Here is a 14683-nt window from a genome sequence, read left to right on the forward strand (position 1 = left end):
TGGATCATATGGTAGTTCTATTTTTAATTTTTTGACGGGCCTCCATAGTGGCTGCACCAATTTACATTCCCACCAACAATGCACGAGGGTTCCCTTTTCTCCACATCCTCACTGACACTTGTTATTTCTGGTCTTTTTGAAAATACCCATTCTTCTTTTTTTTTCTTCTGTATGCAGGCCTCTCACTGTTGTGGCCTCTCCCGTTGCAGAGCACAGGCTCCGGACGTGCAGGCTCAGCGGCCATGGCTCACAGGCCCAGCTGCTCCGCGGCACGTGGGATCTTCCCAGACCGGGGCACGAACCCATGTCCCCTTCATCGGCAGGCGGACTCTCAACCACCGCGCCACCAGGGAAGCCCTGAAAATACCCATTCTGACAGGCGTGAGGTGATACCTCCTTGTGATTTGATTTGCATTTCCCTGATGATTAGTGATGCTGAGCACCTGTTTATGTACCAGTTGGCTATAGGCATATCTTATTTGGAAAAATGTCTACTCAGGTTATCTGTGCACTTTTTAACCAGATTCTTTTGTGGGGGGTTTTGCTATTCATTTTTTTTAATGTATAGAAAAATTATAATGTATTCATCTAGCTATAATCTTTACATCATGCCTCATTTATACAGCACTCTCTCTTAATGAATTCATCATCATACAGAATTTCTTACATAATTCATATTCCATTTGGACTTGGCAGTGCACAGAAGATATGTTAAAACAATGGTCACACTGGACATGCAGAAAATATGTACTCTTTCTGCTTTACTCTTTCATAGAAAATACTTTCGCAAAGTTTGAGTTGAATCTTACTGTTACATAATTTATGAAACAAATCAACTGCATTATGACCATATTTTTATAGTACTTTACAGTACACAAGGTAGTTTTAAATATACTACCTTATTCAAATTATAAAACTATACTGTGAGATAAGCAGGAAGATTCTAAAACTTTTCAGATACCCAAATGTTTATTCAGTCCTTCACATGAAACAGGAGACATTTTTAATATAAATATTTAGCCAATATACATATCAAAATGGTTTTATAAGCAAAAGATGCAATTTTATAATTTTGCCTGTAGGAGGAGTGTTAGGCAGCTAATAATTAGCCATGCTGCACAAATATATAAATAAATTCTATATTTGCATTTATGTAATATTCTAATTTTATCTTAAACTAAACATAATAAGCAAAAACATCTAAAATTCAGGGGAAAAAAGTCCTAGAACATAACATTTTTCTCTCCAATACACTTGTTTTAAGAAGGAAAGCACATTCCTATCATCTCCTCTACTTTAATTCAGGCCTCATAGGCCGGTTTCCTTTCCTCCAATCTCTCCCTCTTCTCTTCCGATATTTATTCTGATGACATAATCATGTTTGCCAAACTAGATTACAACACTATGATAAAAAATGTACACCACCTCCGAATCAATGCATGATGAAGAAACTCCTGAGTGTAGCATAAAGATTCATCCTTAATCTGGACTCAGACTTCCTCCTGTGCACTTTGTTGGGAGCCTTCCCAACTTCAGTTCAGGTGTCCTCAGCCTTTAGGAGAAGGGGGTCCCACCCTCATCCCATGGGAAGGGTCTTGATGCTTAAGACAGTAAGTGCTCCAGGTGGGGTATATGTACTACATTAGGACAGTCAAACTGATAGGAAAAAATTTTTAATCCTTGTTCAGGATTAAAACATGTTGAATCTCTTGCATATACACACCTCTCCCCATCTCACTAGATTTGAATAAAGAAGAACTGAATTCACTGGCACCATTTTACGATGATGGGAAGGACCATATTTAAGATAAAGCCAACGTTATGAAACAACTACCAAAACACTATGGGTACAGCACACACAGCCACACCCACTTGTATGTGCTGCTAGCGTGCCTGCCTTCTCTCACTTTTCTTTTCCGCTATATATATATAGTAAATATGTATATTTATTATAACAGTCAACCATTATTTGCCTTCTCTGACTTTCTAAAACTGTCCAGTTCAAATTCTTTTCTTGGGTCTTCTGATCAAAATAAATAAGACCCCTGAGACACCATAATTCCTTTATGTATATCCCAATTATATCTACTTTAAATATCTATTTTAATCCCTAATAAATTAACGGTCACTCAAGAGCAGGTAGTAGAACTTATCCATCTTGCATGGTGCATAGTGTTTAACACAAAGCATTCAACAAGAGTTTCTTGAACTGAATGATATGTCGTAATATCCATGTAAAACTGTTTTGGATACTAAATCAATGAAACAACAATTAAATACTATTGTGTTCACCAATAAGTTTGTTCAACTTTTAATTGGCTCATCCTAATATGAACTTCAAACTTTTCCTTCTTCCAAGCCTTGAAAATCTTCAGGGAAAGCAACAATAGATCTGAATCGTTTTTCTTATAAATCACCTCCAAGTAAGACAAAAGCCACAAAGATGAAAGATTAACTCCTTCACTACAATTTTATTTTAATTCAGAAACTCCTCTTGAGTTTTTCATGGTAGTTTCTCTCCAACCTTCATTGTAGTAGATGACTTTTGGGGTGGATGACCTTCTCCAAAAGATTATTGTTGCTGCTTTTTTTGTTTAAAGGAATTTCCTTCTACCCCATCCATCAAGTCATGAGATGTAGGTTTATAAACCTTATTTACGTTGTGAGACCCATCTCCCCTGGTGACAGCTGAGCAAAGCCAGGTCACTCTGAATCCCTTCCCTAGGAACTTATGACTGGGACTGGGAGATTCCAAGTACATTCTGGCCTTGTATCCTGAGTAGGCTTATTATGCAATATTCTTCATCAATTAAAATTTACTACAAATTTACACTGTGTGTTAATGAAGCTACACAGAAATAAAACCAGAAGAACTGAGGGTGTGATTCATGATAACGTCAACCCTCCTCACCCCACCCCCGTGGGAAAAATAAGAGTCTCAAGGAAACAAAGGAATCTGGTCACCAAATTTTAAAAGCTGAAAAGAATTTTACTAATCTTCTTTATATGAACTTTAGCATTAGCAAATTTCTGTCTTCGTGGGCACAAACCTAAGCACCCTTCTTATTTTAGACAATGAATTTAAGCTTCTGGCTTCTCTAAATTCATCTAAAATCAGCAGTTAAGTGCTTAGTTTTGACCTAACCAGCAGGGGTCAGAGTCAGAACAAAAACCACCTAATGAAGGATTCCATGGAAAGACATCAAACATTTAAGTGAACAAAAATCAATTGCTGCTGAACTGCAGAGATAATGTTTAAATAGCCAACATCTCAACGAAGGCATCAAAATGTGTGCAGCCCCCTTAAAAATGACACCTAATAATTTTTAAAGTCTGAAAAAAGGTTTAAAGAGAAAAGACTGATATTCTAATAAAAATAACACAATTAAAAGAAAACAAAATAATTGAATTATAATCCTGGAGCTGGCTGCAGTAAGTTATCGAAGCACAAAAACAAGCTTTAGATATTACAAGTAGCTTCCTAAATTGGACTCAAGAGCAAACTCAAGGTTATTTTGCTTCCTCAAGTATGATTTTTTTTAGAGGTGAAATTATATTCTGAAAATACTTACCTGTTACATCCGTCTTTATTCCCGCAATCTTCAACAGTGGTTCAACCTTCTCATAATAGACCTGAGTAGCTTCTTTTTTGTGGCTTTGAGGGTTAAGGACTATTTTTAATGACTTCGGTCTGTCTGAAAAACCTAAGAGGAAAATATAAAGACAAAAATTATAGTCTCTGTCGGCATTTTTTTTTCTTTCCCTTTAAAACCATACACTAAGGCCAGTTAGAATGTTATACACCTATTTAATTACTGTTTGCTATTTTTATTTGAAATTCTTCCAAGAGTTTTCCTGAATATGGCATTATTTTAAAACATTTCACAGTTCCTAGCAGTGAAATAAGAATATCCCTCTTAAAGTAAGTCATGAGTTATAACAAAGCATTTAATTTATGAAGGAAGGTGTGAATGAAAGCGACTTCATGAATATTAGGCAATGATTAGTATATTTACCAAATCACCGATAATATATCCGATGTTCCTTTAGCATTTGTTTCTGGGGAAAAAAGCAATGGACTATAACAGATTAGAAAGTCCATTTCCTCTCCTTGGATAAATGTGCTCATTATTGGAATTGGGCATTCCGGTAACCCCAGGGCTACCCAGGGCTGACCTGCTGAGGAGCCCAGAGTGGAGTGGAGGATGCAAGGCCAGGTCAGGGCCAGCACCCAGAGCAATGCACACTGGAAGCTAAAAAGAGGGTTTAGGTCGGAGTTCAAGCCTGAAAAGGGGCCAAGGGAGAAAGAACTCTTCCCTGGGGAATTGGGAAAGCAACGCCTCTCAGCGGGGGGTCGGGAATATAGTGCTGCCTCACAGTTGGGGCTGAGATTTGATACTACAATTTTCTGGGCTTGCAAGATGCTTAGCACTTAGAGCCCAGTTGGAGCAGGTGCAAAGCAAATTTTCCGTTGTTAGGAAGGGGCAGGAGAGGACAGAGGAGCCAGAAGAAAGCTGACGACTATTTCTTTCACGGTAAGCTCTTCTCACGGGGCCATGCTTCAAAGTTAGAAAAGCAGTTATTAGCATCCATTTTTAATGAAACCGTTACTAAAGCCAAAAGAAAAATGTCCATTACACCCACGTCAGTTTTTGTGCCTCAAGTAGAGACAATATTTTATTTCTTACCATATTTGAAATAATAACAATTTTTCAACAACACATATTGTTTGAATTCAGGGAGTGCCTTGGCTGAGGACCAGACGGGACGATGCTGAACTCCTTACCTCTTCTGTACTTGGCCCTGGGATCCCATTTTGGTGAGAGACTTCTGCCAGTCTCCTAATCACCCAGTCTTGCAACCTCAATTCCTTGTTTTTCTTTCAATTCCTACATTCAAATGAGTGCCCAGATTCGTGAGGTGATAACTATTTGCTTCCACGCTTCTGCCCTTCCTGGCTGTCTCACTCTGGCTCGGCGTTCTCCAGGACCACTCACGGGTACCTTGCAGCCCCCCCTTCCACCATATCCTCAGACATCACAGCTCCCAGCAGCCCTGCACTGGTCCAAAGCACCAGGGCTCATCACTGCCTGTGGGGCAAGCCTGACCCCTGAAAATGACATCCAGAGCCTCCCCCAACCAACTCCAACCTATCCTCTCTCCTCTCTCTCACACATATTCAAGAAATACTTGTTGAGCATTTGCACTGAGAACTGGGAAGAGGTGGAAAGTGATTAACATGTGTTCATGCTTTACAGGGGGAAGACGTATCCACAAATAGAACCAGTACAAGACAGAACAGATTTGTTAACACGAAGGCACAAAGTGCCCTGGGAGTGGATGAGAGGAGGGTGGTTAATTCTTATTAGGGATCCGGAAAAGGCTTCCCAGAGAAGGGAGCATTTGAGCGGGACTGGGCTCATGCTGTTTTCACTACTTGCAATTCCCTCCTGCCTCACACTTCATCCTCCCCTTAGCGAAACAGCAGGGGTAGAGTCAGGGAGGAAATACCAAGCAGTGAGACCAGCACAGAAGATGCTCGAAGCAAACTAAGTGCAGAGGGTTTTCTGTTCCATTTCCACTTCCCCTTCACGATCCAGACCCACTGTATTACTTGCTGAATACCAGCTGCTAGGCCTTCCTCTGTTCAGACAGTTCACCGTTTCCACTCTGCCTCATCTCCAATCCTGTAAAAATCTGACCACTTTTTCAAAGCTCACCTCAAATACCACTTCCTCACTGAAGCCCTTCCTGACCAGCAGAATTCACCTCTCTGGCTTCTTGCTCCCGTGTTACTCTCTGTACCTCTAGTATCGATTTTTTATATCATTTATACAGAAAACTCTGATAAAGGACTCAATGTCTCAGGACTCCCACTGGCCAAACCTGGGACAACACAAAATGGAATTAAGACAGTAACATATCATACATACTACAGTGACTTTTTAAAAAACCCAATTCCAGGAGTCAAACCGACACTAAATACACATATAAATAAAGGAGGAAAAGGAAAAACTTCATCTTAGAGTAACAATTAATAAATACGGGAAAATTACAGAGTTAGAAAATCACTATTTTCAACCATCATAATAATGATGGATTTAGGCAAGAATCAGCAATGGATGCTAAAACCATCGGTGACAGTCAGTTGGGGAACAAAATACTTACTTATTCTTAAACTCTGTCCTTCCCTATTACTCTATTTACAGAAAGTAAAAAGGAATATTTACAGTAGGGAAGTCGGGCAGACACGTCCTCAGTCAAGTGATCAAAGTAAACAACACTCTGAGTGTTGTTAACTCAAACTGACACAAACTGAGTGATACAAACTGACACATGTGCCTCATGTACGAGATACACAGCACTAAGGACACACAACTTCTGTGGGAGTCCTGCCCCAAGTGCATACATAATGTGGACCTAACAAGATGAAACACTCAGACAAACCCAAGTTGAGGGGCATTCTCAAATTACCTGCCTTAAACTTTTCCAAAATGTCAAGGCCATGAAAGACAAAGAAAAACTGAGGAAGTGTTCCAGATTAAAGGAGACGAAAGAGTGACAACTAAACGCAGTATGTGACTCTGGATCAGGTCAAAACAAAACTGCCATGAAGGGGGCTTCCCTGGTGGCGCAGTGGTTGAGAGTCCACCTGCCGATGCAGGGGACACGGGTTCGTGCCCCAGTCCGCGAAGATCCCATGTGCCGCGGAGCGGCTGGGCCCGGGAGCCATGGCCGCTGAGCCTGCGCGTCCGGAGCCTGTGCTCCTCAACGGGAGAGGCCACAACAGTGAGAGGCCCGCGTACCGCAAAAAAAAAAAAAAAAAAAAAACTGCCACGAAGGACAGCATTTGTGTCCTTTAACCAGGAAGGACGAAGCAGATTAATCTAGGGCTCACTTTTATTAAAACACGAAAAGGACCAGAAATTTGTTCTAAACTCCAGAGTCCAGACAAAAGATCTGTTTAGGTTTCCCTTACCTGGTAAATTTGTTGGAATACCCTCATTTCTCCAGCAGGGACAGACCCAGTAAGGAAGGTGTCTAGCCACCAAATTGCAGTCCCCAAATGCTGTCATACAAACCAACTTTTATTTCCCCCTTTTCTTATATCATGACTGTGGAGGAACAGACGTTTGTGGAAATGAGAAACAGTCATTTGGGGTTAGTGAGGATAAGCACATTGCCGTCGAAGGCTTGTAGACCTTAAACATATGTTTAAAAGTGCACGCTATACGTCCCACCCAATCTTTGTGACACAATCTTCTTAAAATGGCAGGAAAGGGGCTAAAATTATTTTTAAAGACTTTCTAAAAGGATTTAAGCAAAATAATTTTATTTTTAAGCCTCAGTTAACAGCAATGAAAACTAAATTAATCAGAAAGTCCCATTCCTTAGACATTCTGGTCAATCAAGGGGTTTTTAAATACAAGTCAACAAAACCAATTTTTTTTTTCTTTACCAGAGCACGTATTCATTTCCTCATTTCTCTTTTTCTTTTAGATGCATCTAATATGATGACTATGAAGATAGAGTCTAAGTATATATGAATTAGGTAACAATTTGAAATCAATTTAGAGATCAGGATGGAGATCTCTACCGAATAAAGTCGGATTTTTAAAATTTTCTTAATTAAGTGGAATAAAGAGACATAACTAACAAATCCCCATCCTTCTCTCCTTCCATGCTCCCTCCTCAAGCCTCCTCCTATTCCATTCAGTTTCCTGAACTCCTTTGTTCCCTCTACCACAGGGTCCTTGCACCTGCTCTCCCCACTAGCTGCCCACCTACACCCGCTGCCACCATAGCCACTTTGCCCAATTAACCCCCTCTTCTCTTTGTCTTGATCTCACATCAGTCATTGTTTCTAGGGAAAGCCTACCATGGCTTCCTTGGCTTTGTGACTTCAGCTAGGTCATTTCCCCCTTATCATTTGTTCTCACAAGTCCATACACTTCCCAATCTTGATTCTTACACTGCTGTTATTTTATATCTATTTATTAATTATTCTTCCATATTAGACTGGAAACTCTCTGGGGTTTTCTCCACATTCTATTTCCTTAGTGCAGGGCACATAATAGATGATCAAATACTTGATGAGTGAATAAACGGGCAGCGTTAGCTTTAGGTCATCTAGATAACAATAACAGCCATTCATTTATTCACAAATAACTACATGCCTGTTATTTGCCAGGCAGGGCTCTAGAAGCTGAGGTTCTATCAGTGAACAAGGAAAGCCTCTGTCCTCATGAAGCTTCCATTCCAATGGTAGGAGACAGAAATAAACAAGAGAATTCAGAGCATGCTAAGTGGTAAAAAGTTCTAAGGATAAAAGTGAAGCTCAGGACCTAAAGAAACTTAAAAGCTTTTGCACAGCAAAGGAAACCATAAACAAGACGAAAAGACAACCCTCAGAATGGGAGAAAATATTTGCAAATGAAGCAACTGACAAAGGATTAATGTCCAAAATTTACAAGCAGCTCAATAACAAAAAAAAACAAACAACCCAATCCAAAAATGGGCAGAAGACCTAAATAGACATTTCTCCAAAGAAGATATACAGATTGCCAAGAAACACATGAAAGAATGCTCAACATCACTAATCATTAGAGAAATGCAAATCAAAACTACAATGAGATATCATCTCACACCAGTCAGAATGGCCATCATCAAAAAATCTACAAACAATAAATGCTGGAGAGGGTGTGAAGAAAGGGAACCCTCTTGCACTGTTGGTGGGAATGTAAGTTGATACAGCCACTATGGAGAACAGTATGGAGGTTCCTTAAAAAACTAAAAATAGAACTACCATATGACCCAGCAATCCCACTACTGGGCATATACCCTGAGAAAACCATAATTCAAAAAGAGACATGTACTACAATGTTCATTGCATCTCTATTTACAATAGCCAGGACATGGAAGCAACCTAAGTGTCCATCGACAGATGAATGGATAAAGAAGATGTGGCACATATATACAATGGAATATTACTCAGCCATAAAAAGAAACGAAATTGAGTTATTTGTAGTGAGGTGGATGGACCTAGAGTCTGTCATACAGAGTGAAGTAAGTCAGAAAGAGAAAAACAAATACTGTATGCTAATACATATATATGGAATCTAAAAAAAAAAAAAAAGTCATGAAGAACCTAGGGGCAGGACAGGAATAAAGACGCAGACCTACTAGAGAATGGACTTGAGGACACAGGGAGGGGGAAGGGTAAGCTGGGACAAAATGAAAGAGTGGCATGGACATATATACACTACCAAATGTAAAACAGACATATTTTACATGGACATATATACACTACCAAATGTAAAACAGCTAGTGGGAAGCTTCTGCATAGCACAGGGAGATCAGTTCGGTGCTTTGTGACCACCTAGAGGGGCGGGATAGGGACGGTGGGAGGGAGGGAGATGCAAGAGATATGGGGATATATGTATAGCTGATTCACTTTGTTATAAAGCAGAAACTAACACACCATATAGTTTATGGTGTATACAAAGCGATTATACTCCAATAAAGATGTTAAAAAAAAAAAAAGTGAAGCTCAGTTGTGGGAGAGAAGAAGGGCAAAGGTAGAAGAAATGACTTCCTGGCCAGGGAAGGTCAGATCACCCAGAGCTTTGTAGGCATTTACAAGGATTTTAGCTTTGGTTCTGAGTGAGAGAAGCAGCATGGAGAATTTTGAGCAGTGTTTACAGCAACATAGCCTTAGGTGTTAAAAGGATCACTTCAGCTGCCATATGGAAAGTAGACACAGTTAGGGTAAGGACTAACAAAGTAAAGAACACTGGCAATATTCTAACACTGTGTGCTTAGATACAGTGGTTGAAGTGGACATTATAAGAAAAGTCAGATTCTAGATATATCTCCTCATTGAAGTATAATTGACATACACATTATACTAGTTTTGGGTGTACAATATAATGATTCAACATTTGTATCCATTGGGAAATAATCACCACAATAATTCTAGTTACCATCTGTCACCACAGATTTACAAAAAAATTTTTTTCTTGTGGTGAGAACTTCTAAGATTTACTTTCTTAGCAACTTTCGAATGTATTTTGAATATATTTTGAAGGGAGAATGGATAAGATTTGTTTCCTATTTTGATATGGTATATGAAAGAGAACAAAGAGTAGTCACATGTGTGGCTGAAAAAGGGGAAAGTAAGGACATAAGAGGGCTAAGGACTAGTGAAAAGCGGCAAAAACAGTAAATTGTGGTCTCAGTGGGACTGAAGGATTATAGGGGTTGGGAGAGTTGATCTGGTGAGCTAGGAAGACAGAAGGCAGTAGCCACATGGGGGGTAGGATGATTAAAATTGAGACAGAGAGTTATTGCTAGTGACAATAACAAGATCTGATGAACTTCCACATTCATCAGAATCACAAAAAGGAGCTTCTTAAAACAGAGATTTCTGGGTCCCAGCCCCAGAGTTCTGGACTCAGTAGTCTGCGGTGGGGTCTGAGAATTTATATGTATAACTAATTCCCAGGTGACACTGATGATGTTGGTCCAGGGGGCCACACTTTGAGAACTACTGTACTAGAAATATGATTATGGGAGAAAATGGGGAAAGTGAAATACCTGTCAAGATCTCTGAAGGAGAAGAGGTAAAAACTGAGAGAAATGTACCAAAAAAACCACATAAAATTATGACAGCAGTAGTATTGGAGGGAGTGACAGTGAGGCAGGAACTAAAGTCTTCAAGGACTGGCAGAAGGATGCAGCAGGCTGTACAGGACTGCAAGTAATGCTAGCAGGTGGTGTCTGATGGACTGAGCTTCAATGCTGAGGATTTTTTAGAGAGTACGCTGAGAAAATGGTCCCCAAATATCAGTGAGACGCAAGAAGACTTCAAGACATCAACAGCACCTCCAGCACCAGTTGTATGAAAGGAGAGGACTGCAGGGGACGCTATAAGCTCCTGGAAGAGCTGTGTCTCTCTACTAAAGCAAAAGGGGGATATTTGGAAAAGTGGTTGACAATATAGATTTCGCTAATGATGAATCGTTCGTTCCACAGGGCAAAAATAAAATGGTGTCTGGAGTCGAGGAGAGTAGGGGATGGTGTCAGGTTAGGCGGTACACAGAGAGGGCCTTAGAGGGATGAGAGTCTAGGTGATGAAGGGCCTCAGGCAGCAACACAGTGTGTGTAAAGAGCTAAAAATTGTGTGCAGCAGTTGGGATTGGAGAGTGGGGCAGTGATGAGTGGAGTTTTACCCCAAGCACAAAAAGCTCTATGGATTCTGTCTTCCCTCTGGTCAATATCCAAGTTAGGGAAGAAGCAAAGTTGCCCGGAACTACAGTTGCTCCAAAGCCCCTTTCCATCTGGTAACCATCCAGTGTTGGAGTCTGAACCCAGGTCTGTCTATGGCACTTGGTTACACTCTTCACCACGTGACCACATGCAAACGTCTCTATATCTGAGAACCATATACACAATTATTTTCTGTACAAATTAAAATACACACATTGTACAGAATTCAAAAATCTCATTATTCAGCTCATTCCCTGGTATCTAGTTCCCTTCCTGAGAGGCAACCACTGGCATCATGTCAAGAATCTATTCTCTGCATATACAAAAATGTAGGTATACGTTCTGTGACTTTTTACATAGATGGTAGCATCCCAACCCACTATTCTGTGCCTTGCTTTTCCTTTTACAATATTTTGGAGATAATTCCATATCACTACATAGAGTGCTACCTTACTTTATTTAAAGCTGCCTAGCTTTCTTCCTACAGATGAACCTCAATTTAATTAACGAGTTCCCTGGGGATGGGTATTTAGGTTGTTTCCAATCTTCCTTTACTGCAAATACAGCTGCAATGAGCGTCATTTTGCATCTATTTACATAAAACTGCAGGACAAACTTCTAGAAGTAGAAACACTGGGTCCAAGGGTATGTACAATTTAGAGTGCACATTCCCAAATCACTTGCCATAGAAATTTAGACTTGTGACTGAAAAAAAAAAGTAAATGCTAGAGTAAAAGTAACTGATCTTAAATCCTGGCTCCTCCATTTGCCAACTGTGTGACTTTGGGTTATTGTTTAACTTCTCTGTTCTTCAGTTTCCTCATCTGTAAAATGGGGATAATAAGAGTGCCTCTCACAAACTGTGATGATTAAATAAGTGTAAAGTACTTAGAAAAGTGCATGGCACATAGTAAGTACTCAGTTTACCTATTATTTTTACTACCAATTTACAAGGGTGTTTTCTTACACCCTTGTAAATTTTCAAAATTTTGATCTTTGACAATCTGAGGGGTGAAAAACCGCATATCACTCTAATTTCAATTTACATTTCTCTTATTATGAGAGAGGCTGAGAAACTTTGCAAATGTTTAAGAGCTACTTATATTTTTCCATGAACTGTCTGTTTATATCATTAGCCAATTCTTTCTTTGTACTGTTTGTCATGTTAATTGTAGCAGTGCTCCATACAGTATCAACCTTTTACTTGTGTGAGTTACAAATATTTTTCCCCGCGTGTAATTTAGTGCTTTTAATTTTATTTATGCTGTTTTCTCTATGTCAAACGTTTTCATTTTTATGTGCCTATGGTTGAATTTATCACTTCTTTTATGGTTTCCGGGTTTTGTGTCATATTTAAAAGCTCCCTTTGTGACAAAAAAAATCCCCTATATTTTTCTAATAATTTTATGGTCTCAATTTCATATTTTATTTAATACTACCTGAAATTTATTTTGATAGATGATACAAAATTGGGAGTTGACTTTACTTTTTTCCAGGTGACTATCTATCTGTCCCAACATAACTCATGGCATAATCAGTCTTTCTCCTACAGATTTCAAATGCCACCCTTAGATATACTAAATTTCTGGATGTATTTGAATCTCTTCTTGAGTGTCTAGTCTGAGATCTATTGATTTATTCATATGCCAGTATCATAATGTCTTAAATATTATAGTTTCATAACATGACTTAGTAGCTGATAGAGTTCCTTACTACTTTTAAGAATTTCCATGTCTATTTTTACACATGATCCTTAAAATCAGTTTGTCTAGTGTGAAAAAATTCTCCTGGTATTTTATTCGGATTATGTTAAATATATATTATCTTAAGGGCTGTTAACACTTTTATGAGATTCAGTCTTTCTTTACAGAAACATGGTATGCTTTTCCATTTTAAGTCTCCTGTGTCCCTAAGTACCATGGTAAACATTTTTCAGATAAATGCTGAATAAGTCTAGGTTTTTCACCTTTTTTTGCTGCTGCTGTCAATGTGTTTCTAACTCCATCTCCTGACTCTTGATGCCATATATCAAAACCATTAGATTTCTACACCTAGCACTTAATTTTCTCATTGTTCATCATAGATTTTCCCTTATTCTCTTGGATTTTCCAGTCTAATAGTTATTTCATCTTCAAATAATGGTAATTTCCTCTTTCCAACTGTCATACAAATTCATGTTCTTTTCTAGTCTACTTGCATTGGTGGGTTTCACCAGAAGAATGTGACCAACAGTGCTGATGAAGGATACTGTTGTCAGTTTCAAAATTTAATGGGACTCCCTCACATGTTTCTCCTATTATAGGCTTTAAAATGAGATATATATTTATCATGTTGATAACACAGCCATCTATTCTTATTTTATTAAGGGTTGTTTGACACTCATAAGTAAAATCAATCTATACTTTTCCTTCTTTGGACTTCATTGTCAGATGTTGGTATTAATTTCATGCAAGCTCTAGAAATAAAATCTGGGAGTTTTCCATATTTTCCTATGCTCCAGAATAATTTAAATAGTATTGAAGTTTTCCTGTTCCTTAAAGGTATGGTGCACACCCCTGTGAAAATATCAGAGTTGGTGCTTTTTTTAGGAGTAACCAAAAATTTCTGCTTCTTTGGTGATAACTGGTCTTTAACATTATCTATGTCTTCTGGAGTCAGTTTGGCCATTTTTATTTTCCTGGACAATGTGTTCATTCATTTCATCCTGCTCCTAAGAGGCAGCCCAGGTTGCCTGCTGGGTTCTAAATATCATCCTCCTATTGAGTAGTAGTAGCAACACTATTTCCCCCTGATAATCAGAACTGATCACCTTTGCCAGCAGAGCAACTTTCATTATTAATTTTTCACTTGCTGGTTCAGTGATATGGTTCAATAATGTGGCCAGGTAGTTTTCAATGTCCAATTCAATTGAACCACTGTCATGTTCCTATATGAAAGTATTCTTTTAAACTAAAAGCTCTAAATCAGCAGAGTTCAAAGTTGTAGAGGCCGGAAGCAAAAATATTATGAGTGGGTCACAAAAGATGGAGATAAGAAATGACACTTCTACCTTAACTCATTCATTAGTCCATAGACCCATGTATTCTGTTTATGGAACTAAAAACTACTTTAATATCACAAGATTTAGTCTCCCAGGTGGAAGACAATATTATAAAATAGGAAAAATGGTAAGACTAGTGAATCCCATAGTTGTCAGCCAACTGTTTCACTATTTTTGATGTGAATGAGTCCCTTGATCAAAAGCAGTATTGTATAGGATGCAAATTCACTGAACACGGCATTTAGTAGGGCCACCAATGGTAGTGTTGGCAGAAACATGGTGGACAGGAAATGCAAATCCATACCAGAAGTAAGCATTCATAGCAATGAGGCCAAGCCACTGACCTTTCACAAAGGAGAGGATTCAATGTATCAA

At 38.9% G+C, this 14683-nt stretch overlaps 1 protein-coding gene across 1 annotated transcript in view; it reads right to left on the minus strand.

Moving 5' to 3' along the window:
• Positions 1–14683, minus strand: part of CERKL (ceramide kinase like) — a 148695-nt gene that overhangs the window by 32533 nt on the left and 101479 nt on the right. The window contains exon 3 of the mRNA XM_033423681.2: positions 3573–3704. Within this exon, the coding sequence (XP_033279572.2) occupies positions 3573–3704 (132 nt within the window). The remainder of the gene's footprint in view (positions 1–3572; positions 3705–14683) is intronic.

The sequence above is a fragment of the Orcinus orca genome, chromosome 7 (genome assembly GCF_937001465.1).
Source record: "Orcinus orca chromosome 7, mOrcOrc1.1, whole genome shotgun sequence".
NCBI lineage: Eukaryota > Metazoa > Chordata > Mammalia > Artiodactyla > Delphinidae > Orcinus > Orcinus orca.